We start from the raw sequence: 26181 nt of genomic DNA, 5'->3' as shown, positions 1-26181 counted from the left end.
GCCCATCAAGGACAATGGACCCTGACCGAACCTGCCATCATGGACAATCAAGGGAGATTATTGGGGGGGCCAATAATCCGCAGCAGCAACGTGATCGCGGGGCGGAAAAAAGCGCGGGAAGGGGGGAATATAACAAGTGATGCAATTGTACCAAGCCAGTCCTGGCTTTGCTTGTGACTACTACGTTACGCATGAGTAAACCTTCTTTGTGAACCACACGTGTCACGAGAGTTTCTCTGTCGAACGGGGCAAATCTTACATATGTCAGGTTCGGTCAGCACGGGGCTTCGGGGAAGCTCGTAGCCAGCGAACTCCACCGGCGGTAGCTAGCGAGGAAAAGAGGAACTGAAAGCGCCGCTAATTAACGGGCCACCTGCGCCCAGCCAAACAGGAAAACCGCAGCGGAAGCGTTTAACTATAAACTGATAACGGCGCGAGCCAACAATGAACGAGGCCGCAGGCAGCGAAACAAGATCGCGCGCAGCACAGAACCCTCGGGCTTGCACGTAACGGGGAGGGACCAACCCAAGCCGGGGGGGGACTGCCCATCAAGGACAATGGACCCTGACCGAACCTGCCATCATGGACAATCAAGGGGGATTATTGGGGGGGCCAATAATCCGCAGCAGCAACGTGATCGCGGGGCGGAAAAAAGTGCGGGAAGGGGGGAATATAACAAGTGATGCAATTGTACCAAGCCAGTCCTGGCTTTGCTTGTGACTACTACGTTACGCATGAGTAAACCTTCTTTGTGAACCACACGTGTCACGAGAGTTTCTCTGTCGAACGGGGCAAATCTTACATATGTCAGGTTCGGTCAGCACGGGGCTTCGGGAAGCTCGTAGCCAGCGAACTCCACCGGCGGTAGCTAGCGAGGAAAAGAGGAACTGAAAGCGCCGCTAATTAACGGGCCACCTGCGCCCAGCCAAACAGGAAAACCGCAGCGGAAGCGTTTAACTATAAACTGATAACGGCGCGAGCCAACAATGAACGAGGCCGCAGGCAGCGAAACAAGATCGCGCGCAGCACAGAACCCTCGGGCTTGCACGTAACGGGGAGGGACCAACCCAAGCCGGGGGGGGACTGCCCATCAAGGACAATGGACCCTGACCGAACCTGCCATCATGGACAATCAAGGGGGATTATTGGGGGGGCCAATAATCCGCAGCAGCAACGTGATCGCGGGGCGGAAAAAAGCGCGGGAAGGGGGGAATATAACAAGTGATGCAATTGTACCAAGCCAGTCCTGGCTTTGCTTGTGACTACTACGTTACGCATGAGTAAACCTTCTTTGTGAACCACACGTGTCACGAGAGTTTCTCTGTCGAACGGGGCAAATCTTACATAAAGCCAGGACTCACATTGAGTGCTACCCGGTACACACCGAGGAGCGCTCACCTTTCTTTCCCTGCAGCCAAGACCGGAGAGGAATTGATTAACGGCACCAGGAGATGGTAAGCGATGGGGAAACCGCGTGCCAGCTGGGCTACCAGGAGCCCAGATCCGAAGGCGTCATGGCGGGACCAGTCCGGGGCGAATGGCGCATGGACACAGCCAAGAGGGCGCCAGAGGACGGGTGGTCATTTGGCGGGGGCAGGAGCCCCAACGGGTCGCCAGCAGGGGGGGTCGCGACGAGTAGTGACTCGGAACCCGAGGCCCGAGAGCTTGAGGAACGATTCACCCGACTGGAGGCCAAGATCGAGCAGCGGATGGATGCTGTCCAAGTGATGTTGCAGACCATCTTCCGGTGGGGCAAGGCCCCAGGGGCAGAGTCGCAGGCGAAGAAGGAATCGGGCGATAACGGCAGCAGTGAGGATATGACCTCAAGAAACTGCACGGAGCCTAGACCAGAGGTTGCGCAGATGACTCCAGTCCCTAGCGTGAGGAAGAGGGGACCCACAACCACGGCCAGTTCGCGGGGCGCCAAGCGGGCGCTCAGCAGCGGGACGGAGCCAGAGGGCTTGACGGGACGTGCGGTTCCCGGGAGCAGCGGCGCAGGGTCCGGGAGCCAGGAGCCGGAGGAGAGGCTGGACGGGCTGGAGGGCGACCTCCAGCAGCAGACGACAGCTGTACCGGGCATGCGGGAGGCATGGAGTGGCGGACCCAGGGCCCCGGCTGGGGCAGCCGCAGAGGGCGGCGTGGAGACCAGGCTAGCAGAAGTGGTCAGCCTGACGGGGAGCGCGAAGGGGGGTCGGCGGCCAGCAGAAGCGCCCCGATTCAGGAGCTCAAGGAGCGAGCTCTCGGGGCGCCCCAAGCCACTAACCTATCTCCCTGTGCAGGACAGGCTCCACTCAGAGATCCAGGGGGGAGCACCCAGTAGGGACGACCTGGAGGCTCTAGTGAAGTGGAGCTGGCTGGTGGAGACGGCGGGGGATGCCGGAGACCCAGGGAAGCGAGAGGCGCGAGCCCCGATACCAGCCACAGCGGACCAAAGTGAGGCGGCACCGGAGGCGAGGCGCAGGAACCGACGGCAGAGGATCGAGGTTGGAAACGCCCGGCAGACTGCAGGGACCTGCTACCGGTGTGGAGGCAAGGGGCATCGGATGGTGCAGTGCCCCTCGAGGCAGGGGGTCTTGGCGAGCTGCACAAAGGACGGGGGCCGGCGATTCCCGGCTATAAGGGACCCCGACCGATCCTGGGAGGAGACAGCAGCTAGTGGAGCGGTGTGCAGCGGAGCCGGCTGGCTCACGAGGAAGCCCGGCTCTGCGAGGAGGGGAGAGCGAGCCAGCGGGAGGCGATGGCCAGCGACGCTGAGGCGCACCCCAGAGCAGCCAACAGAGTGGCAGCATGAGGAAGGGCGGGACAGAAAAAGCTACTCGCCCATGAGGATCAGGGTCCACCTCAAGGGGGTGAGATCAGAAGCAGAGGCGAAAGTCGATGCCTTGCTGGATTCGGGATGCACCCACTGCCTGATCCACCCGGTACTGGCATCCGCGCTGGGGCTCAGCGTGAGGAGATTCAGGAAGCCCCTCGCACTCAGCCAGTTGGATGGATCGACGGCAGGGGGGGAACCGGCGCAGTATCGCACTGAGCCGGTCGGTTTGACAGTGGGGACAAGCCGGGAGGAGCTAGGCTTAGTAGTTGCCCCGGGGGCCGGCCATGCACTAGTGCTGGGGCTGGCATGGCTTACGCGCCAGAACCCGCACATCGATTGGGTGGCCAAAACGGTGCGGTTCGGCGGCACCACCGAGCAGACGGGGTCGAGCTGCGGACGTGGCACGAGAACAGGGGGCCCCACAGAACCCGGCAAGGTGGCGGCTGGGCGACGGCGAGCCGAGGGCCGGCGAGCTGCGGCAGCGGCGGCAATAGAGCCCGGAAAACCAACTGCACACGCGGAGAGGGCGGCGCCGAGGGAGACCGGCAGAGGAGCCGAGGCGGCAAGCGCACGAGAGAGCGTGGCAGCAGAGACGGTGCGATTCGACGGCACCACCGGGGAAGCCAGGTCGAGCCGCGGAGGCGGCGCGGGAGCTGAGGACCCCACGGAGCTAGGCAAGGTGGCGACTGCGCGACGGAGAGCCGAGGGCCGGCAAGCCGCAGCAGCGACAGCAGTGGGGCCCGGGCGACCAACCGCCCGTCAGGCGAATACGAGGACGGTGCCGAGGGCGACCAACAACCGAGAGGGGTCAGAGACCGCCGAGGTGGCGGTGGCATCGACGACGAAGGGCCCCGCAGCAACGCAGGGGTCGGCTACAGCAGAGACGGTGGCAGCGGGACCCGAGGGCCCCGTGGCAAAGCAGGCGGCGATCACACTGGCATCAAGAGCGGGGGCAGGAGCGGCGCCGGGAGCCGACTGGTCCGCGCCAAGCGTGAGTGAAGCAACCGGCGATAGACCGGGACCTGGCCGCGGCCAGGGGAACCTGGAAGGTTGTAGGACACTGAGGGAGCCGCCGCTCGAATCCAGGGACCCAACAAGGACGACCCAGCTGGAGGCGAAAGGCGGAGCCCAACCCCCAAGGGAGAAGCAGGGGAAGGGAGCCGAGCCGGAGCTGAGGCGGCGCTGTGCAGAGGCGAGCGAGGGAGACCCCTGGTTAGTAAACAACAAGGACTCCCTGACAAAACAAGGGACCTGCTGGGAGCACAAGGGGAGGCTCTACGTTCCAGAAGCTTGCCGGGTGGATGTGCTCCGGAGAGGGCACACCGAGGACACTACGGGACACTGTGGGTTTGTTAGGACTTTCCACCTCCTGCGTGAACAGTTCTGGTGGCCGTCTCTCCGGAGGGATACGAGGGAGTACGTGGCCAGCTGCTCGACGTGCGCAGCGGCGAAGGAAGGGAAGGAGGGGAAGGAGAACTTTCGGGGACCCATCCTATAAGTGACTTAGCCAAGGAAAGGCACACCGTTATGGCAGATGGGGGGGCAACACCCTAGTAGCCCAATTAAGAGGGGGACTTGTCTTCAGGGGGGCGGTATGTCAGGTTCGGTCAGCACGGGGCTTCGGGGAAGCTCGTAGCCAGCGAACTCCACCGGCGGTAGCTAGCGAGGAAAAGAGGAACTGAAAGCGCCGCTAATTAACGGGCCACCTGCGCCCAGCCAAACAGGAAAACCGCAGCGGAAGCGTTTAACTATAAACTGATAACGGCGCAAGCCAACAATGAACGAGGCCGCAGGCAGCGAAACAAGATCGCGCGCAGCACAGAACCCTCGGGCTTGCACGTAACGGGGAGGGACCAACCCAAGCCGGGGGGGGGACTGCCCATCAAGGACAATGGACCCTGACCGAACCTGCCATCATGGACAATCAAGGGAGATTATTGGGGGGGCCAATAATCCGCAGCAGCAACGTGATCGCGGGGCGGAAAAAAGCGCGGGAAGGGGGGAATATAACAAGTGATGCAATTGTACCAAGCCAGTCCTGGCTTTGCTTGTGACTACTACGTTACGCATGAGTAAACCTTCTTTGTGAACCACACGTGTCATGAGAGTTTCTCTGTCGAACGGGGCAAATCTTACAGCCTTAGGGCTGCAGGCTCCCTGCCCTGGTGTAGGCCTACTAAAAGCTTTGATTCAGTCCACCAAGCCCCTACAAATATCAACATGTCAGTGAGGCCTTCCAGAGTAATTCCAGTGAGACAAATATCAACATGTCAGTGAGGCCTTCCAGAATCATTGAAAGCCTCCAGAGAAATTATCCCATCTATAAGTATTCCTACTTATTTTCAAAAAGGTTTATAGAGTTACACATACTAATGTAACTTCAGGTATATGCCCCACTCACTTCTGGGAATGTTTCCCTGATACAATTTTGAAAGATGACCCTTCAAATATTACCCAACACTGGTTTAAGATCTTAAGCATTTCACCTCTTCATCATGCCCTTATCCAGTCTCTGAAAAAGTTCCAAATTATTCCATTTGCTATTCTTACTTCATAGTAAATTCTACTTAAAGTCATTCAGAATACTTAACAGAGATTAGTAATAAGACTGATTTTAGTTAACCTCTGCACAATAGATAGATATGGAGAAACTGTAAAACAAACAAGCACTGGTTCTTAGAACTGCACTGCTTACAATGAGCAGCTGTTTCGATAATATAAGGGAATGGCTGCCAGTGATAACTGGAGAAGACCATGGACAGTTTATTAACAGAGGCAATAGAATATGCCTGCTTTTCTTCTCTCCCTCCATTTTGTAGATTGATAGAAGCTGCATTTCTTCCATTTACATGTATGCCACTTTTGCACAATGAAGCTTTATCTAAACCAGCTCACAATACATCACAATTATAATTATGGAATGTTGCTGGGCAACAAGTAATTCCAATTGAGGAGTGCAGCAAATCTGGTAAAGGGGTGGAATCATTAGCTCTTTGCTTCCTAGGACAAGGAATATTGCTAGCTCAAATTGCCTATACAGTAGTTCCTTCCTCAAACAAACATCTCTGATGTTTATAGAGAAAGAATCCGTTTCTGGCTCACTAAACTCTTGATTTCAGCTCCCTGATATCTAACAACAGTGTTTATGCATAAAATGCTTAACAAACACATTATTCTCCATGTTGTGTCTTTTCTACTGATCAGACGAAAGACACTTAAGTCAGGAGCAAATTTTTCTGCTACTTGCGGAAAGTTCCAGAAGAACTAACTCCAGTGAGTCTACAAAAATTATTTTCAGGCAGCCCAAGGTAATTGAGCAACAATGCAAGATCACAGAGATATTCATCTGAAACCATTATAACCCAGTTCACTACATTCTCTCCACTAAGACACAAACCTTGTATTTACAAATCTAGACACCGTGGTGATTTTTATACACAAATCGGATAATATCTGCCATCACAAACAGGAATGTTCAGTGTGTCTGAAGATACTGGCAACTATGAAGCAACTACTGATTGTGTGTCTTCTTCAGGGGGAGATGCTACTAGTGGTAATTCAGGAATCATAGTGGAGCCTCCAATCAAGTCAGTCACAACTTCTTTCTGTACCACTGTTCTCAACTGATCAATGTGTTGTCTCCAAATGCTATCGGGTATAATCTCTACATTATCAGAAAGAGGCCCAGTTTTTCCTTTAATATTTTTGGTTGTCCGCTTACATTCCCCTTTATAGATTCTTGTTAATGAAATTAAGTTTAAGTTGTGTTTGTTCAATGGAGAAATCTCATGTTTCAGCATGAGAAGATTGACCAGCTTGTTTCAACTGTTTGCCCTGAACACTTCTCAAATTATGTTTGAGAAAATCCAACCTTGAATGTAGGCTGTAATTTACGTATAACATAACTGGAGTTTGAATTTTTATTGCAGGTATTGCAATATGTGAACATAAATTTTACAGGCTTGGATTCAGTTAATGTCTTCTCCATACATTGCCTCCAAATCAGTCCTGAAATTCTGAACAAACCTTTTGGGCAATCTGTTTGTAGTGTGGTGATATGTTTATACTGGAATTTGTAGAAGACCTGATGTTACATTTGTTAGATTTATATCCTGCCCTTGTATAGAAGCTCAAGAAGGTGTATATAGTGCTCCCTCCTTCTAATTTTCATCACAATAGCAACCCTGTGAGTTAAGTTTTGCTGAGAGAATGTGATTGCCCAAAAGTCATTCAGCAAGCTTCCCTGGCTGAGAGTGGACTAGAACCTGGGTCTCCCTGGAGCTACTCTAACACCTTAATCAGTACACCACCCTGATTCCATCTTTCTCTCTCTCTCTCTGATTCTGTTCTTTTTCAAGATGTCTGTTCAGCTGCAAACCATGATCCATTGTTACACACTAATTGTTCTGGAACACCTGTTTTAACAAAGAGCTCTCTCAATACATCTATGATATGTGTGGCCATTGCTGAAGCCATTGGAAACATGAGTGGTAATTTTGAACATGCATCTGCTATAACAGAAAAGATAGTGCCCATAAATGATCCTGCAAGTACATGAATTCTTTGCTATGCCAAGGGATACCATTCCCACATGAGTAGTGGTGCTGTTTTTGGCATCTTTTGGACAACCTGAGCAACTCATTGCAAGTCGTCAATTTGTTGGTCTATTCCCAGCCACCAACAAAACTACAGGGTAGTACCTTCATCTTTACTACTCTAAGATGTCCAGCATGGGCTTTCAGCTTGGACAGTATGATGACACTTTCCAAGTAACTAGTTTGCTGTGTAGTCCTGAGATAATGTTGGGGCTCTCCTAGTTTCTTTTCAAATAATGTCAGCTGTGATTGGAAGACTCTTGGTTTCTATGAGAGAAAACATGTTAAATGTTTCTCCACTGGATGTAGATTTTTCAGATTGTCTCATTTACCAATAAAGAATAAAGAATGAGACTGGTGTAGAGGTGCTAGACTAGAAACAAGGAGACTGGAAGACTCTTTCTCAACCCAATCAACTTCACAGGGTTGTTGTGGGAAAATAGGTAGTGTAAGCATTATGTATGCCACTTTGAGTTGTACAAAATAAAGGCAGGATATAAATCTTATAAAGAATAAACAATCTATGTTCATTTGCTTGATTATGTGCCCTTTTGAATTTGATTTTGTATCTGTGTTTCCCAAGGAACAAAACCCAATCCTGCATTTGGGTCAGTGCTATAGGCAGAATCGCTTTTTATTTTTATTTATTTATTAGTAATATTTCCATGTTGCTGCACTCCAAACTGGCTTTGAATAGTGTACAACAGGAATAAACATTAAAACATGAAAGCAATGGCAAGCAACATATATTACAATGGCAATAAGTAATTTAAACGAGATGTTAAAAGACAAAATTAACATCCCCCAAACATTCTCTTGCAGTGCATGTTTTCATCTCTTCTTGGAAACTTAGCATGGAGAAGGAAGTTCTTTTATAGGGGGCAAGTTGTTCAACAAGAGGGGCACACTATTAAGAAGGCCCTGCTATAGGATTCTCAGCAAGATCTCTCTCCCAGTATGATCTGAAATATAAATGACCCTAATTGGGACCAGAATTTCCATCACTAAGCAAAGTAGTCGTTAGGTTAAGAACTGCTTAATAACAGCAGTTCTGGTAGTCCTGATTGCCATGCGAGGTGTTGTGAAGGGCATGCAGCAACCTTGGCTGGGTGTGCCTCGTTAGCTGGGGGCAGTGGTGGGAGAATGCAGGGTGGCCAAAAGGGCAGAGATGGAGGGGAGATAGTGGGTGGGGGGAGTTGAAATGCACGCTGCAGTCATAAATGTGGGTGGGCTTTTTTATATATCTTAATAAAAGTTTTGACCAGAAAAAAAAAAAAACGTGGGTGGGCTGATCGACTACCAGTGGGGAAAATGGCAGACTAACATGTCTCCAAAAGTGCAGAGATGATGCCGAGGCTTGAACTGCGATCAGGTAAGGTACCTGATTTTGCATAGCTTCTCCAGAGAAAGGAGAAGGTGAAGAGATTGGCCACATTTGCTCTGGATGGCCACTCTTCACCACAAAGAAGCCTGCAAGATCCAAAAGGAGTCTATGGGCATCTTGTGAGTAACAGCAGCCAGGAGCTGAGGAAGGAGGATCAAGCTCGCAGACTCAGGGTAATCTTTTAAAAGATACTGGGTCTGACCAAACCCCACTTCTTAAATCAGTTTGGAATATAACTAATTAAATACTAAGGAGATCTTCAGAGTGGCAGTTTAATAGGATCATCTGGTTAGTATTCCTACAGCCTACAGATTTAATAGAAAAAGAACAAGAACTTTTTAAAAAAAGATTAATTTGCAGCAAAATACAGAATAAGAATTTGGATTACAAAAGTTTCAAATGGATAAAGGGTCCAGGGGAGCTTTTTGGACTCTGTTTATCAACTGCGGCTATGGCAGTGTCCACAGAGGAAAAACTGATGAATTTGGAGGAAAAAATGAATAAGAAATTTGAAGAATCTGTAATACAGATTAAAGGTGAGATTCAACAAATTAAAGAAAAAGTAAAAGTTTTAGAAACTAAGACTGAAGCAATAAGCCAAGAGATGAAAAAAGACTTAGATAACTTGGCATTACTAGAATTGAGAGAGAAGGAATTTTGCCTGAGGTTGAGGGCAGTCCCAGAAGAATCTGGGGAAGATGTAAAAGACAAAATAGTTCAGGCTTTTACAAAATTTCACAAAATTTTTGGGATGGGAAGAAGATATGGAAGGAGAATTGGATAAGGTCTATAGAATTAATACAAGATGCACCAAACTGAGATATGTTCCAAAAGACGTATTAGTGCATTTTGTTAGGAAGAGAACAAGAAACCAGATTCTACAACTCTTTAACACAAAGTTAAAGAGAGGCAGCTCAGATGTAATCCTGCTTAAAGAAATACCCATCAGAATCCTACATAAGAAAAAAGATTACACCTTCCTGACTGATAAAACAGAAGAAGATACCATTTAGGTGGGATAAATTGGAAGAAGTGATTTTCACTTTTAAGCTGCAGAGATTTTGTTTTAATTCAGTTCAAAAGGAAAGAGAATTTTTGGAAAGACACAAGGTGGAATTGGAGGAGATGCAAGAGATGCAAATGGAAGGAATTAGGCAATTAATCACAAGAAGCTGAGGAAGATAGCACTGTAAGGTTTACCCCGTTTGGCTCCAAGAAACTCTCGTGACATGTGGGTTCAGCAAAGAGGTTTACTCAAGTGTAACATAGGTAGGTACAGACAAAGCCAGGGTTGGCTTGCCATAGCTTACATGGTATTTTATAGTTTCCCTGTTCCCGCGTTTTGCCCCGTTGCTTACAGATTACCCATAGTAATCCCCCCTCGCCCAAATGGCAAATTCAGTCCGGTTCTTTTGTCTTCTTGATTGCTGTCTATTGGTTGTGTTGTTGTTGTCTTTGCTGGGCTTTCCTGTTGGGCGTGAAGCCGGGCGTTCTCAATCGTGCGCTGATTGCTGTGCTTCCGAGCCGCTGCGCTTCCCTTTGTCTGCAATGCTTGAGGGAAGCCGGCGGCGATACAATGTATCTGCTTGTGGTTGGAGTTAAGCGCCGCCACGTATCAGCAATCAGTTCGCGGTCTTGCTAACTTCCTCTTTTTCACTGCTAGCGCCTGGGGCGGTGAAATTGACTAGGCAAAGCTGAGCAGCGGCGTTCGCCTTGCCATGCCATGCCGGCTGAATCTGATAACCACTACATTAGGCACTGCTTGTATAGACTTTTCAAAATTTATAAAATAAACATGGAGTTTAAATACTTATCATGAAATATAAATGGGGCAAATTTCCCTCAAAAAGGAAGAAGATATTTCATTATTCAAAGAAACTAAAGTTGGATGTAATTTGTTTACAAGAAACACATATAAGAAAGAAGGATAAAAAATATCTGATTTATCTCAGTCAGTTTAAGTAAGAAAAATTGAGTTGTTTTGTATATAAATCCACAATTGCAACCAAAAATGATTTTATCTGATAATCAAGGCAGATATGTGGGGACAGAGTCTAACTTTAATGAAACTAAGGTTGTTTATTGGAGGTCAATGTCCCAAAGGAAAATAAAGCTACATTAATGGAGTGGAAAAATTAATGGAGTTGTCATATGAAAATTGGTGTCGAATGGGTGATTGGAATAGTCTGCCTACAAGATAGAATATCCGTAAAAGAGACTAAAATAGTGTAAGGCAAACTTCCAAAAATCTTTTTTGAAATGATGGACAATCTTAAATTGATTGACATCTGGAGACATAAAAATTGTGATTCTAAAGAACAGACCTACTTTTCGGAAAGACATTTCTAAAAACCTGGCCACATGTGTCAATAAAGTAGATATACTACCAAAAACTTTTTCTGACCATAATCCAGTGACTCTAGCATATAAGGAGAAAGTTAGAACTTATAGATAGAGTTTAAATGAAATACTACTACAAAAAGAATGAATAGTGGAGGAATGTAAGAAGAATCTGAAAGATTTTTTTGAGAATAAGCTCAGTAAGGTCACTGATATTAAGGACAGTATGGGATGCCAGCAAAGCCTTCATACAAGGACGATTTATACATCAAAACAACACACTAAAAAAACAAAGACAAGAAAACGTGTAAAATATCTTAATGGATATAAAGATAAAAGAGGATGACTTAAAGAGATCTCCAGGGAGAAAAAATATTTCACATCAGATTAAACTCTGACAGTGTCAACTCTCTATGCTAATGCTGACAGAGATGGAAATAAACATGAACTTTACTAAACAGAGGAATTCTGAGCTAGCAAATGAGCCAGGGAAATTGCTAGCTTACAGACTGAGAAGGGAAAGGGGGAAAAAATGATATTAAAATTACAAAATGAGAAAACTATAGTGACTGATAATTAAGTATGCAAAGAATATTTCATTGGTATTATACTAAGTTATATAAGAGAGAAGAAATTTCATTGGCAAGGGCAGATGAATATTTAAAGAGACAAAACTTACCAAAGATAACAGATACTCAAAGACAAATGATGAATGGACCAATAAAAATAAGGGAATTTTGTGACCCTATAAAGAAGTTGAATACAGGTAAAGCCCTGGTCCAGATGGACTGTCAGCCTCTTACTATAAATATTTTGAAGATGAGCTTTTATTACCTTTGCAAAAAACGATCAATTCTATGTTAGATAATGGAAAGGTATTGGACAGGTGCAAATATAGTACTGATTCCCAAAGGACAAGATTTGACTTTACCAAAAAACTGTAGACCAGTATCATTATTGAACAATGACTGTAAAATATTTATGATGATTTTAGTTGAAAGGCTGAAAAACATTCTACAAAATTTTATCCATGAAGACCAATTTGCTTTTTTACCTAAGAGACAATGAAGAGACAATATTAGAAATGTTCTTACTATATTAGAGTATTTGGAACAATACAGTGAAAAACAAGCTGCCTTAATATTGCTTGATGCAGAGAAAGCTTCTGACAATTTAAATTGGACTTTTGTGTTTAAAATTGTGGAAGATATGTACTTTGGAGAGAACTTTATTACACGGGTGAAATCGATATATACTTCACATACAGCATAAATTATTGTGAATGGGGAACTTACTAAGCCCTGTGAAACACAGAAAGGGACAAGGCAAGGATGCCCACTTTCATTCTGCTGTTATAACTGCTGTTATTCATTCTGGCTCTTGACATTTTGAATAGAGACATAAGACAAGATGAGAGACTTGCAAGTGAAAGTTAAAAAATGTAAGTGAAAGTTAAAAAAGAGTATAAACTAAGGGCATTCTCCAATGACTTGGTTTTAATTTTGAAAAACCCTCTAGAAGAGATACTGTAGGTGAATTAATGGAAAAGCTAAGATAATTTGATGCACTGTCTGGATTTAAAATTAATAAGGAGAAAACAAAGATGTTGACAAAGAATAATAACATGGAAGACCAAAAAGAATTGTCTGTAAAAACTGGGTTTCAGGTTGAGAAAAAAGTGAACTATTAGGGTATTACTATAACTAACATGAATTGTATGTTATTTCAAAATAATTATGTTAAATTATGGAATGAAATTAAGGACTTATTAAGATGGGGAAAATTAGAATTATCAATGTGAGGAAGAATTTCTGTGATAAAAATGAATGTATTACCTAGAATGTTATTCTTATTTCAGACATTGCCTATTTTGAGAACTGATGCACCATTTAATCAGTGGCAAAAAGACATATCCAGATTTGTATGGCAGGAGAAGAAACCTAGGGTTAAATATAAGATACTCCAAGATGCAAAGGAAAGAGGAGGATTGGGATTACCTGATTTTAAATTGTATTTTGCTGCCTACTGTTTGATTTAGATGAAGGAGTGGCTGTTGTTAAGAAACAAGAGACTTTTGGAGTAAGAAGAACATGGTCTGAAGTTTGGGTGACATGATTATTTATGGTACAATAAAGTTAAAGTAAATGTAGATTTTAAAACTCATATCAGGAATGCCGTGTTACAAATATGGAATAGATACAAACCCACACTATGCCCAAAAATACTTTTGTTGGCCTCAACCCAAAAAGCATTTTACAGAAAAGAAACAGCAGACAAAGAAAAATGGTTAACATATAAAGATTTGCTAGTGCAGGAAAACGGAGAGCTTAAGATGAAATCAAGAGAACAATTGACTGCAGAGGGATTTAGTTTTCAATGGTTTTCATATGCACAATTAAGAGAAAGATTTAATATAGATAAAAAAATATCAGAAATAGAATATGATAAAACAGAATTTGAAAATGAATTATGTACAAATGATGAACATGTGATTGCTAAAATGTATAAACTTTTGCTGAGATTTGAAACAGAAGAAGAGCTAGTTAAAGAATGCATTGTAAAATGGGCCAAGAATTTTGGTCATAATATTCAAATGGATCAGTGGGAGACAATGTGGTTAAAAGGTTTGAAATTCATATTGTCTTATAATTTAAAAGAGAACTTTTATATAGTGTTGTACCATTGGTATATGACACCAGAGAAATTGTCTAATATATATTAAAGGTACTTCTAATTACTATTGGCAATGTGAAAAACATGAAGGGGCATTTTATCATGCATGGCAGACTTGTGAAAAAGCAAACATATATTGGACACAAATACATATGGTGATGCAAAGAGTTTAAAAATTAATATTCAGATGAAACCTGATTTTTTTTATTAGGACTTGTGGACACTCAACTAGTAAAGGCTCATGGATGATTGGTTTTATATATGGTAACTGCAGCAAAGCTATTATGTGCACAAAGACGGAAGAATACAGAAATACCCATAATGGAGGAATGGATCATGAAGATGGCAGAGCTTGCAGAAATGGTTAAATTGACTTGTTTGATTAAGGAGGGAACAACAATTTCTTTTATAAAAGACTGGAAATCCTCTATGGACTTTTTCCTGAAAATGGATAAAAATGAATTGGTGATTTCGAGATTTATTGATGAAAAAGATTTGGGAAAAAAGGAACCATGATATATAACTTGGGAGGATAGAAAAGGTATTACTATGTTTGTAACTGCTGCAAAGAAGATCGGAAGTCACATCTTTAGATTTCTTTCTTTTTCGCTTTCTTTTTCTTTTGTTATCTTCCACTTTTTCTTTTATTCTTTCATATTTCTGGTGTAAATTTTTCTTCTGATAAAAATTATCTTTAAAAAAAAGTAAATGTGGGTGGGCTGCCAAGCACCTGAATTTTTATCATATGACCAGAGGGTGCTGCAATGGCTGTAACTTTGAGGACCAGTCATAACTACCATTCATTCAGCACTGTTGTAGTGTATAGAGATGCATACATTGGAATTGCTTTTAATTTAGTTGTTCTGTTATTGTTTTATTCAAGTAAGTGGACATGGCAGGATTTTCCCATCTGGAAGAAACTGTGGCTGATAAAGATCATCATTAACAATTCTAAATTATATTAAAAGAGTTAATATCCATGAAACCAATTAAACCATTTTGTACAATCCTTTATAGAAACCAATTTTCATGATGAAAAAGATTTAAATTGACAAAGTGGCTTAGCTGTTTTGAAACTAGAAGCCATACATGAAGAAAATTCTGACATGCATTCTTTTGTAAAAAAAAAAAAAAAAAAGATTTTAAAATCAGTGTAAGAAATTTAGTGAGTGTTGAAGAAAATGGCAATTGGCAAATCTCAGGTTATTGGCTTTCTTTTCTGACTAGAAGTCTCATCTGGTAAGAGATATTTGTCAGACTTCCCATCATGCTAATTGCTGTACTTCTTAATTATACATGTTACTAAAACATGCAAATGAGAATGGAAACTTCTGCTTATGAAATGTTTCCAAATTAGCCCTTAAAATAAAACCACCTCCCAGTTCCTTCAAATTTTAGACCATCAGCCTTTCCTGATATAGTTACAGCTCTAAGTGAAACTTTCACAAGATACTTCATTAATTTTTTTTTAATCTGAAGTTTTATTTTTGATCTTTACTAAAATGTTACTTTTGCCCCTTACTTGTAAATCATATTAATACTTGTGAGAACAATTTTGGGATAGTAGTGTGATGTGATCGCAAAAATGGCAAATGGAATTTTAGGCTGCTTCAACAGAGCATCATCTGTAACTCACAGAAAGTAAGCATTTTATTCTGCACTGATCAGGTCTCATATATATGTAATTTTTAATTAAAACGTTAATTACAGTAATAAAAACTAATACAAACCAACTCAGAGAAAGAAAGGAAAGAAAAAAGAGAATAAAAAGTGCAAAGGAAAGGAAAAAAAAGAAAGAAAAGAAAAAGGGAAAGAATATAATAAAGAAAAAGGAAAGAAATATATAAAAAGTGATTTCTAATCTTCATCACAACAAGTATAAACCAGTTTGGTAGCTCTTCACCCGTATAAGGTTACAGATATCTCTTCTTACCATAACCCATCCCTTATCTATAAGCAAATCCATAAGACATCAAGTTTTCAATCCTGGTGTGGAATCAAAATGCAGGACTCAAAGGCAAAATAATCAAAGCTTCACTGCAGTGTTTATTAGGCAGTACGTACTGGAGGGGGACCCCACTAAAGGTTAGTGGGAGATGCTCCCCTGTAGGCAAAATGGATGCCCTGATATTTATACAGCTCTACAAGAAAGAGGAAGGGAAAAGAACATATATGTATACATATTCATATGATGATGCAGGCATACCTAAATGAGCAATATTTCTCAAGTTACTTTCTGTCCCTGTTCTTGGCTGCTATCTACAAGGACAGAACAACTGCTATCTATAAGGAAAGCAGTAGTGTCAGAGGGGAAGAAACATTGTTCAAGGTGCCAACTGCCAAGAAGAAGACATCCTCTCTTTTGTTGCTATGGGGATGTTTGTGATAAGGGGTTTACAATCAGCCTAGTTCATACCAGCTTCAAGGGTGCTGTACATTCCTTTATGTTTCAATTTTATTAAGGCAATCCCATTCATCTGAGGCCTCTAAAAACTTCAAAAGCTTCTTTTTCCCGAAGATTCACCCAAAGTTATATTTTTCTCACACTAGTGTCAGCAAAAAGTCCATAAAAGGTTGTCAGAATTTCATAAAAACATGGATTATTTTAACTTTGATCAAATAAACCAATTTTATATTCCTTCCTTTTTTTTCTAAAAATCTTAATCTTTAGTTTATTCAAACATTGTAGGATCTCTCCTCAATTCTTCTTTGTCCCATTGCATAGGCTTCTTTGAGGCTTTAATAAGTCTCTTTTGTAAATCCAATAAAAAGGTATTAACCAAGTCATTCTCTTGATTTATCATTTCCATTTCCCCTTTAATTTTTAAAACTTCAGCCAGCTTCTTTTATGTATCCAATTAAGAATCCTTTTCCAGGTCATTTTCTTGGCCTGCCACTTGCATTTCTACTTTAAATACCTCCTCTATCTTGTAATCCACATTTTTTAAATCCAATATTTCTCATTCCACTATTTCTGCATCAAGCAAGATTTGTTTCACATCTATCATTCCTTCATTAACATCCTTTAAACATAGTTTATCCATAGAAGCAGACATCGTTACTGATATTGTTGATATTGTGGCTACTAATTTCTGGTCCAATTCTTCAAAGATCTCCTTTAATATTTCAAATGTTATATGGGTAGTCCTCACTTAACGACCATTAGTTTACTGACTGTTTGAAGTTATTATGGTGCTGAAAAAAGTGACTTATGACCAGTTCTTGCAGTTACGACTGTTCAGTGTCCCTGTGTTCACATGATCATGATTTGGGTGCTTGGCAACTATTGCACATTTATGAAGGTCACAGAATCCTGTGGTCATGTGATTGCCATTTGTGACCTTCTCAGCCAGCTTCTGACATGCAAAGTCGATGGGGAAGCTAGTGTAAGATTTGCCCCATTCGACAAGAGAAACTCCCGTGACATGTGTGGTTCACAAAAGAGGTTTACTCATGCGTAACGTAACAGTTACAAACAAAGTCAGGAGTGGCTTGGTATATTTACATTGCTCATTTATACTTCTCCCCTTCCCGCGCTTTTCGCCCCGCGATCACATTACCGCCGCGGATTATCGGCCCCCAAATCATCCCCCTTTATTGTCCAGAATGGCAGGTTCAGCCCGGGTCCCATTGTCCTTGACTGGTAGTCTACTCCGGCATGGGTTGGTTCCCTTGGGTTCCTCCTGTCACATGCAAAACCCGAGGTTTCTGGCTTGTGCGGTGATCTCATTCCGCTGCCCGCGGCCCCACTCATTGTTAGGTCGTGCCGCTTATCAGTGTAAAGATAAAGCTTCAGCTGCGGTTTTCCCATTTGGCTAAGCGCAGGTGGCCCATTAATCAACTGCGCTTTCAGTTCCTCTTTTCCTCGGCTAGCAGCCAGTAGCGAAGTTAGCGCGGTGCGGTGGCAAGCTTTCCATGAAGCGCCGTGCCGGCTGAACCTGACAGCTAGCAGGAGGTCACAAATCACCATCATGTGGTGTCTCACTTAATGACCCTGGGTGATTCACTTGATGATCATCACTGGGACTGCTGGAACTGATGTTGTAAGTCAGCACGGTCACGTGATGTTTCTTTTATTTTTTAAAAAATATAATTTTTATTAAAGATTTGTTTTAAAAGGAAGATAAAAACTAATACAAACAAATAAAGTAAGAAAAAGAAAAAGAAAGAAATCAAAGAGAAAGCTAAAAATGCAGGAAAGTAAAAGAAAAGTAAAACAAAAATAGAAAAAAAATAGAAAAAAATTAGAAAAAAATACAAAGAAGTAGTTTCTGATCTCCTTTACAGCAGTTACAAGTACAATTATAAACTTACCTCTTATTCTATGGTTACAACATAACTCTCTTCTTTCTATAATCTATCCTGTCTAATCATCAGAACCATAAATCATAAGTTCATTTTTTTGTTTCACGCAAAAAGTCTATAAGGGGTTTATTGCAGTCAGTAGATATTGTCTTTTCTCTGATCAAATAAGTCAGTTTATCCATCTCAGCAAGTTCCATCATCTTCATCAACCATTCCTCCATTGTGGGTAATGCCAAATCTTTCCATCTTTGTGCAGACAATAATCTTGCTGCAGTTATCATGTACAAAAACAAAGCTCCATGACTTTTTTCCAACTGTTTGTCTATCAATCCCAAAGGAAAAACCTCTGGTCTCAATTGTATATTAACCTTTAAAACCCTCTGAATCAGTGTGTGTATTTGAATCCAAAATTTTCTAGCTTTTTTACACGTCCACCAAACATGATTAAATGTTCCTTCTTGTTCACATTTTCAATATAAATTTGAAGTGCCTTTATACATTCTACACAATTTCTCTGGTGACATATACCAATCATCATTTTATAAAAATTCTCTTTAAGATTATAACTTAATATAAATTTCAACCACATATTTCCCATTGTTCCATCTGTATATTATAAACAAAATGTTTAGCCCACTTTATCATACATTCTTTCACTTCTTCTTCTTCTGTTTCAAATTTCAATAAAAATTTATATTATAAATCTATTTCAAACTCAGTCTTACAATGTTCAAAACCATAAATTATTTTGTCCACTTTAAATCTTTCTAATAATTGCAAATAAGAGAACCATTGACAACTATATCCATCTGCCACCAGTTCTTCTCTTGATTTTATTTTACATTCCCTTTGACAAAATTCTAGTATCTCATGATAAGTTAGCCATTTGTGTTTGCCTATAAAATGCTTCTTGTGCTGAGATTCACAAAGGTGTTTTCAGGCACAACCTGGGTTTGTATCTATTCCATATTCTTAATATGGCATGTCTAGCATAATGTTTTTTAAAATCTACATTAATTTTGAAATCATACCACAAATATCTATGCCACCCAAATCTCAGATCTTGTCTGTAACGAGCTGCCACCTGTTGATCCCAAATCCAGTAACTTTCCTTGCAACCAATATTGATTCAAAAGAAAGTTCATTTATTGAGAATAAGTGTACAGATCCAAAGCATTGCTAAGACTGATCAAAAGCATGCCAAAAGCTGTTTTTCTTACTTCCCCCCCCCCTACATCGCCCTTAGTTCTTGGTCCTCTGATTCTCTTGCTGGCATGACCTTGAGCATGCCAGAGCTTGTGATAAGGAGCCATCTGCTTAAACGGTTTCTCATTCCTACTTCCCCCCCCCCTTTTACAATGGCAGAACTGCAGCATGAAAAAAACCATTTTTTAAACTAGCCAGCTAATAATCTATTATAAAATCTTGCGAGGATTCTGACATGCTGCCCCTCCACAAAAGAAGATGTCAGTCAGATGATTCCTCTTCTTCACTCTAAAGAAGAAAAAGCAAAGAAAAACATAATACAATAACCCTTCTAATTGTTAAGGCTTTGTAGGATAAACATCATAAATTTTTTTAACTAAATGTGGAGCCTTTACATGTTTCTTGTCAACCCATTCAGCCATTGATTTGGGAAAATGTTTCCACTGAATTAAAAATTGAACCCCCCCCCCAATGCTTTCTACTGTCCAGTATCTCTTTAACTTCAAAATGTTATTCTCCTTCAACCATCATCGGTTTAGGCGGTGCTGGGGAGGGATGCCATTGAGATGACTCTTTATAGGGTTTAAGCAGGTCGCAGTGGAACACTGGATGGATTCTTTTAAAGGTAGCAGGCATCTGTAATCGTAGTGAAACTGGATTAATTACTTTATCTATAATAAAAGGCCCCATGAACGTTGGAACGAGCTTTCTGGAAGGTTGTAATGATTTACGATGCTTGGTAGATAAAAGAATCTTATCTCCTACTTTCCATTCTTTTTCTGGGGTTCTCTTAGCATCTGCAAATTTCTTGTACGTTGCTCTGGCCTCCTTCAACGACGCAGCAATCTGAGGCCACACTTGTGTCATTTGTTGGACCCATTCATCAACTGAAGTGACTTGAGTGGACTGCTTAGGTAGTTCTGGGATTGGTACAAAGTCCTGTCCTGTAGCTATTTTAAAAGGGGTGAGGCCAGTGCTTTGGTGCACTGCATTACTATAAGCTACTTCAGCAAACGGTAACAGCTCATCCCAATTGTCTTGTTGGTAGTTAATGAAACATCTCAAATATTGTTCTAACACTGAGTTCAGATGTTCACATGATCCCGCCCTCTGGGGGTGGTACCCTGAACTCAAGCCTTGCGATGCGCCCAGTAGTTTTAGGAACGCCCTCCAGAACTTGGCAGTAAACTGGACCCCGTGATCCAAAATTATTCGTTCTGGGACACCATGAGTTCAGTAGACGTGTTGTATAAATAACTTAGCCAGTTTGGGTGCTGATAGAAGGGATTGGCATGCCACAAAATGTGCTTGTTTGGAAAAAAGGTCTGTAACTACCCAAATAATTGTCTTTTTGTTGCTTTCAGGCAGGTCTACAATAAAGTCCATGGAAACTTGCTTCCAAGGAGTCCCTGGGTTTGCTATTGTCTGTAGAAGCCCCATTGGTTTGGCCCCTCTTTTTTTTGCCATTGCACACGTGGGGCATGTAGCTACATATTCCCCTACATCTTTTCTCATTGTTGGCCACCAAAATTGTCGCCTGAGTAGATGTAATGTCTTCACAAAACCAAAGTGCCCAGCTGTTCTGCTGTCGTGACTTCTTTGCAAGACCCACTTTCTAGCGTCTGCAGGGACATACAGCTTATCTTGCCACCACCATGCCCCTTGTTTGTTCACTAGTAATTGGCTGTTGCTTTTAAACCAATCATCCTGAGCAATCTGGGCATTTAATATTTTCAACAATTCTCCTTCTGGTTGTTCTTCACCCCTCTTTTTCTGAGCTCTAGTGACCACTCTTAGGGCTGTTTGGGTACATGGAACTACAGGAGCGACTACTTCCTCCCGCTTGCTGTTGTGTTGAGGCAATCGAGACAGGGCGTCTGCCAGAAATTTTTTTCCCCCAGGAATGTACTTCAGGGAGAAGTTAAATCGATGAAAATATTGTGTCCATCTCATTTGCTTGGGTGACAGCTTCCTCGGTGCAGTCAAAGCTTCTAGATTCTTGTGATCAGTCCAAATTTCAAAGGGATGGGGTGATCCCTCTAACAAGTGTCTCCAACAAACTAACGCCCAGCGCACTGCGAACGCTTCCTTTTCCCACACCAACCAGCGTCTCTCAGTTTCTGAAAATTTCCGGGATATGTATGCACATGGAAACAGCTCCCCCCCTGCCCCCTTCTGTAACAACACAGCTCCCACTGCCACATCCGAAGCATCTGCCTGTATGACAAATGGCTGTTCTGGATCAGGGTGCTTTAAGATCAGTTCCACTGTAAACAGACGCTTTAAACTTTGAAAAGGTTCCTGGCACTCCTTAGTCCAGGCCAAGGGGACTCCAGGTTTTGATGCCTTCGCTTTGTCCTTGCCCTTGGTTTTCAACAAATCGGTGAGTGGGAATGCTACTTGGGCAAAGTTGGGTATGAATTGCTGATAGAAGTTAGCAAAGCCCAGGAAACTTTGAAGCTGACGCCTGGTTTTGGGAGCCTCCCAACCTGTGACGTCCCTCACCTTGACCGGGTCCATTTCAGTTCCCTGATGTGAAATTCTATACCCCAAATAGTCAATTTGCTATTTATGAAATTCACATTTGGAGAGCTTGGCATACAACTGAGCCTCCAGTAGCTTTTTTAGTACCTTCCTGACCAATTGTACATGTTGCTCCATGGTCTCAGTGTAAATCAGGATATTGTCCAGATAAACCAACACCCCCTGGTATAAATGCTCTTGTAACACCTCATTTATAAGTTGCATAAACACCCCCGCCGCTCCTTTTAATCCATTATTTCATAACGGAAACACCCCAGGGGCGTGTTAAAGGCAGATTTCCATTGATCTCCTTCCCAGATTCACACCCTGAAGTACGCCTCCCTTAAATCCAGTTTTGTGAAAATTTTCCCTTTGGATAAATGGGCCAACAGATCTTTCATCAAAGGGTACCGGTTGTCAGCAGAAATGGCATTTAGCCCTCTATAATCTGTGCACAAACATAGGGAGCCATCCTTCTTTTCCCTAAATAACACCGGTGCAGCAATTTGAGAATGCGTAGGTACAATAAAGCCCCTCTTTAGATTCTTATCAATGAACTCCCGCAAGGCTTCCAACTCTTTGGGTGTCATTGGATACATTTTCTTCCTTGGAAATTTAGCCCCAGGCTCAATCTCTATGGCACAGTCACAGGCGCGATGGGGGGGTAGCTGATCTGACTCCCTTTCGCTAAACACCTCCTGCAGGTCGAGGTATTGCTTGGGAATCTGAGTTGCAGTCTCCCCTGCCTTTTCCCTACTCATAGCGCCCATCTCTTCATCTGACAACGTTTCGGTAATTCCTTCAACTTGCACTCCCCCCTCCTTTGGGAAACGCAAGATCTTTTCCTCCCAGTTCACTTCTGGGTTCTTCCTTTTTAACCAGTTCATGCCCAGAAGCACTGGGTTGCCTGCCATGGGAGTCACTAGGAATTTAATAGTCTCTTTATGGTCCCCCATGGTTAGCTCGAGCTCTTTAGTACGATACTCCACCGGCCCTCCCCCCACTGGGGATCCGTCCAGCTGGGTAAAAATCACAGGGGATTTGAGTCTCTTTAAGTGCAGCCCCAAACCCCAGGCGAGGGCAGGATTAATCAGATTTCGGGAGCAGCCAGAGTCTATCAGCGCCCGCATCTCTGCCCTTCGCTTCATCCTCACCACCCTTAGTTCCACCCAAATTTTAATGGGACTTACCCCCATCTCTTCGCTCTCCGAGTCCTCTCGTGAGCTGCTCTCTTTCTCTGGAAGAGCAGCCGCCTGTCGGAGAGAGAGCCGAGCTAACAATTTCCGGGTTTTGCCACCGCCGTGTGTTGCCGCTCTAGCTCCCGTCTCGCTGCCTACTGCCGCTGACTCCTTCTTGCCGGGCTTCGAAGACTTCAGCCCCTTCCGCTCCGTCTTCTTGCATCCTTGCTCCGTCTTTGCTTTGCAAAGTGCCTCGGCTCCCCGCAGTTGAAACAGATGCACCGGCTCCTGCTACTTCCTGGCTCGCTGGTCTTCGTCTTGGGCGTTGCCTTCTTTGTGCCAGGTAAGGGCGGAAGTCAGGTTCTTGCTTCTATGGTGCGCCATTGCTCCTCCACTTCGCTGGCCATAGCGACCCATCCATTAAAGGTTTTGGGGAAACCCCGGCACACCACATGCTGCAACAACTTGGGTTGCAAGCCTCTCTGGAAAAACTCGATCAGAAGCTCTTCAGGCATGTGAGGCAGCCTTTGAGCCAACCCCCGAAATTCGTAGGCGTACTCTGATACCGACTTGGACCCCTGCTTCAGCCTTTCCAGGTCGCGTTGTGCTTTAAGCGCCACGCACGGGTCTTCAAAGCGCGCGCAGAGAGCTGCCATGAGATCCTCTAATATTCTTAAAGCCCGGTCCTTTACCCTGTCCAGGCCAACCACCCATTCTGCAGCCGTACCTTCAAAAAAACTGGACACATAGGAGACCTTCTCTTCCTCGCTGCGGAACAGACCTCCATAGCCTTCCATGTAGATCTGCACCTGGGTGATAAAGCAAGCCAGCTGCTCAGCATCTCCCCTGAATTTCATGGAGATGCCCCGCGGCTGCATTGGGCTCTTCTTGGCTCTGCTAGGTGTGAGATCCTCCTCCTCCTCACTGGAGGTCTCACCTTCGGCCGACTGCTCTGCCGCCCAAAGCCTCCCGGTGTGGCTGCTGACTCTTGCGTGGGGAGCGTAAATCCTCCTCCAAGCAGTTGATCCACTGCTGCTTTTAGCGCTCGCACATCATCGGATAGGGACCCCATCTGCCCTTCCAATTTCCCCATGCGATCTTTCATCAAAGGGCCCCATCCCCTTGTCGCCATTGCCTTCACCCCCGCTCAGGCTTGGCGCGATGATTGCACCGGCTCCTCCTTGCGAGGATTCTGACATTGTCCTTCTAATTCCAAAAGCATTCTATTTCTCAGCAACACCCACTCTTTCATCAAAACCAAACAGCAAGCTGCAAATTACAATTTGAAATCAGGTAAACCCAACCGCCCCCCCCCCCGCGCTTTCTTTGCATCTTGTAACGCCTTATATTTAACTCATGGTTTTTCCCCTGCCACACAAATTTATCAATCCTTCTGCCACTGTTTAAATGGTGCATCAGTTGTCAAAACAGGTATTGTCTGAAACAAAAACATCATTCTAGGCAAGACATTCATTTTTATTGCAGAATTTCTCCCCAGCAATGACCATTGTAATTTCTCCCATCTTAACAGAACTTTTTAAACTTCATTCCATGCCTTAACATAGTTATTTTGAAATAACATACAATTCATATTTGTCATAGTGATACCCAGATATTTTACCTTCTCAATCTTAAAACCCGTTTTATTCATCAGTTCTGTTTGATCTTCTATTTTCACATTTTTTGTTAACATCTTCGTCTTCTGTTTATTAATCTTGAAACCTGATAATGCACCAAATTCTTTTAATTTGCCCATTAATATTTCAATTTTCTTTAAAGGATATTCCAAAACCAACTCCAAGTCATCTGCAAAAGCCCTTAACTTATAAGTTTCTTTTCAAATCTTTACTCCCACAATCCTCGCATCTTGTCTTATATCTGTTCAGTATTTCAAGAACCAAAATAAACAAGAGAGGAGACAGTGGACATCCCTGTCTTGTTCCTTTTTGTATCTCACAGGGTTTTGTTAGATCTCCATTAACAATTATTTTTGTTTTCTGTGAAGTGTAAATCAGTCTTGCCCATTTTATAAAGTTGTCTCCAAAATTCATATCTTCTCAAACCTTGAACAAGAAAGCCCAGTTCAAACTGTCAAAGGCCTTCTCTGCATCTAAGAAGATCAATGCGGTTTGTTTTTCATTATGTTACTTCAAATATTCCAAAATGTCCAACATGTTTCTAATATTGTCCTCTAACTGTTTTTAGGTAAAAACCCACATTGATCCTCATGTATAAATTCTTGCAAAAGTATTTTCAGTCTATCAGCTAGAATCGTTGCGAACAACTTGTAGTCATTACTCAATAATATCGGCCTATAGTTTCTTGTTAGTCAAATCTTGTCCCTCTTTGGGGATTAATGCTATATTGGCCTCTTTCCAATTCTCTAGAATCTTTCCTCCCTGTAGGATAGAGTTCATTGTGTGTTTTTAAAATTCATTTTTATGCTTTTTAATTAATCAGAAAAAGGAAAGAAAAAGAACAAAATATAAATATAATAATGATGGAGATACATACATTGACAAAGAGAGGAAAAAAAGAAAAAAATATAAAAAGTGCTTTAACAAAAAAATGAAAGAAATACAACAAAGGAAAAAATATTAATATGTTATTATAACAATAAACAATTACAATTCTACATATACTTATCTAATGCTAATTTTATTCAAGTACATACATATTTCTAATACATTTATCTATTTTTTTTAACCTACTGTATTTTGTATAAATGACTCCCATATTTCATTATACTTGTCCATACAAAGTCTACTTCTATAGGCTTCTTCTACTCATAAGTAGTAAGTGCAATCAGATCTTTGATCCATTGAATAAATGGGGCCATACATTTATCTTTCTAATGTTGCAATATCAGTCTTTTGGCCATAGTATGGGCGTGGAGAATCCATTTATGTTGTCTGGTTGTCAAGTTCCATGTGAATTCATCGTGTTTTGTAAAGGCTGTAAAAGTTCATCCAAAAAACATTTATAATAAGAACCTGATAATCCATCTGGTCCAGGCACCTTTCCTAGTTTAATCTTTTTATAGCTTCAAAAACTTCCCTTATTGTTATAGGTCCATTCATAATCTCCCTCTGTAATCTTGGTAAATTTTGTTTATTAGATATTCATCTATTTCCTCTAGAGAGATGTCATTTCCTTTATACA

The 26181-nt window shown here is 42.8% G+C and overlaps 1 protein-coding gene across 1 annotated transcript; it reads left to right on the top strand.

Moving 5' to 3' along the window:
• Positions 1-1709: 1709 nt before the first annotated feature.
• LOC148214641 (uncharacterized) lies at positions 1710-23290 on the top strand. Its single transcript, XM_088150864.1, has 3 exons — positions 1710-2162; positions 2280-2797; positions 23086-23290. Exons 1-3 carry the CDS (start codon positions 1710-1712, stop codon positions 23288-23290), a joined length of 1176 nt encoding a protein of 391 aa, XP_088006990.1.
• Positions 23291-26181: the final 2891 nt, after the last annotated feature.

This window comes from Python bivittatus, unplaced genomic scaffold (assembly GCF_059951505.1).
Source record: "Python bivittatus isolate LINGU-HERP-01145 unplaced genomic scaffold, Pbiv_v1 ctg000610_np1212, whole genome shotgun sequence".
Taxonomy (NCBI): domain Eukaryota; kingdom Metazoa; phylum Chordata; class Lepidosauria; order Squamata; family Pythonidae; genus Python; species Python bivittatus.
This window is presented reverse-complemented; position numbering and strand designations above follow the sequence as displayed.

Excerpts from the sequence above, each read along its gene's own strand:
- LOC148214641 (XM_088150864.1), top strand. The coding sequence starts at position 1,710 with ATGGATGCTGTCCAAGTGATGTTGCAGACCATCTTCCGGTGGGGCAAG. Across the intron at positions 2,163-2,279 it reads AGACCAGGCTAGCAGAAGTG|GACAGGCTCCACTCAGAGAT; the intron begins GTCAGCCTGACG and ends CTCCCTGTGCAG. Across the intron at positions 2,798-23,085 it reads GAGTGGCAGCATGAGGAAGG|AGCAGCCGCCTGTCGGAGAG; the intron begins GCGGGACAGAAA and ends TTTCTCTGGAAG.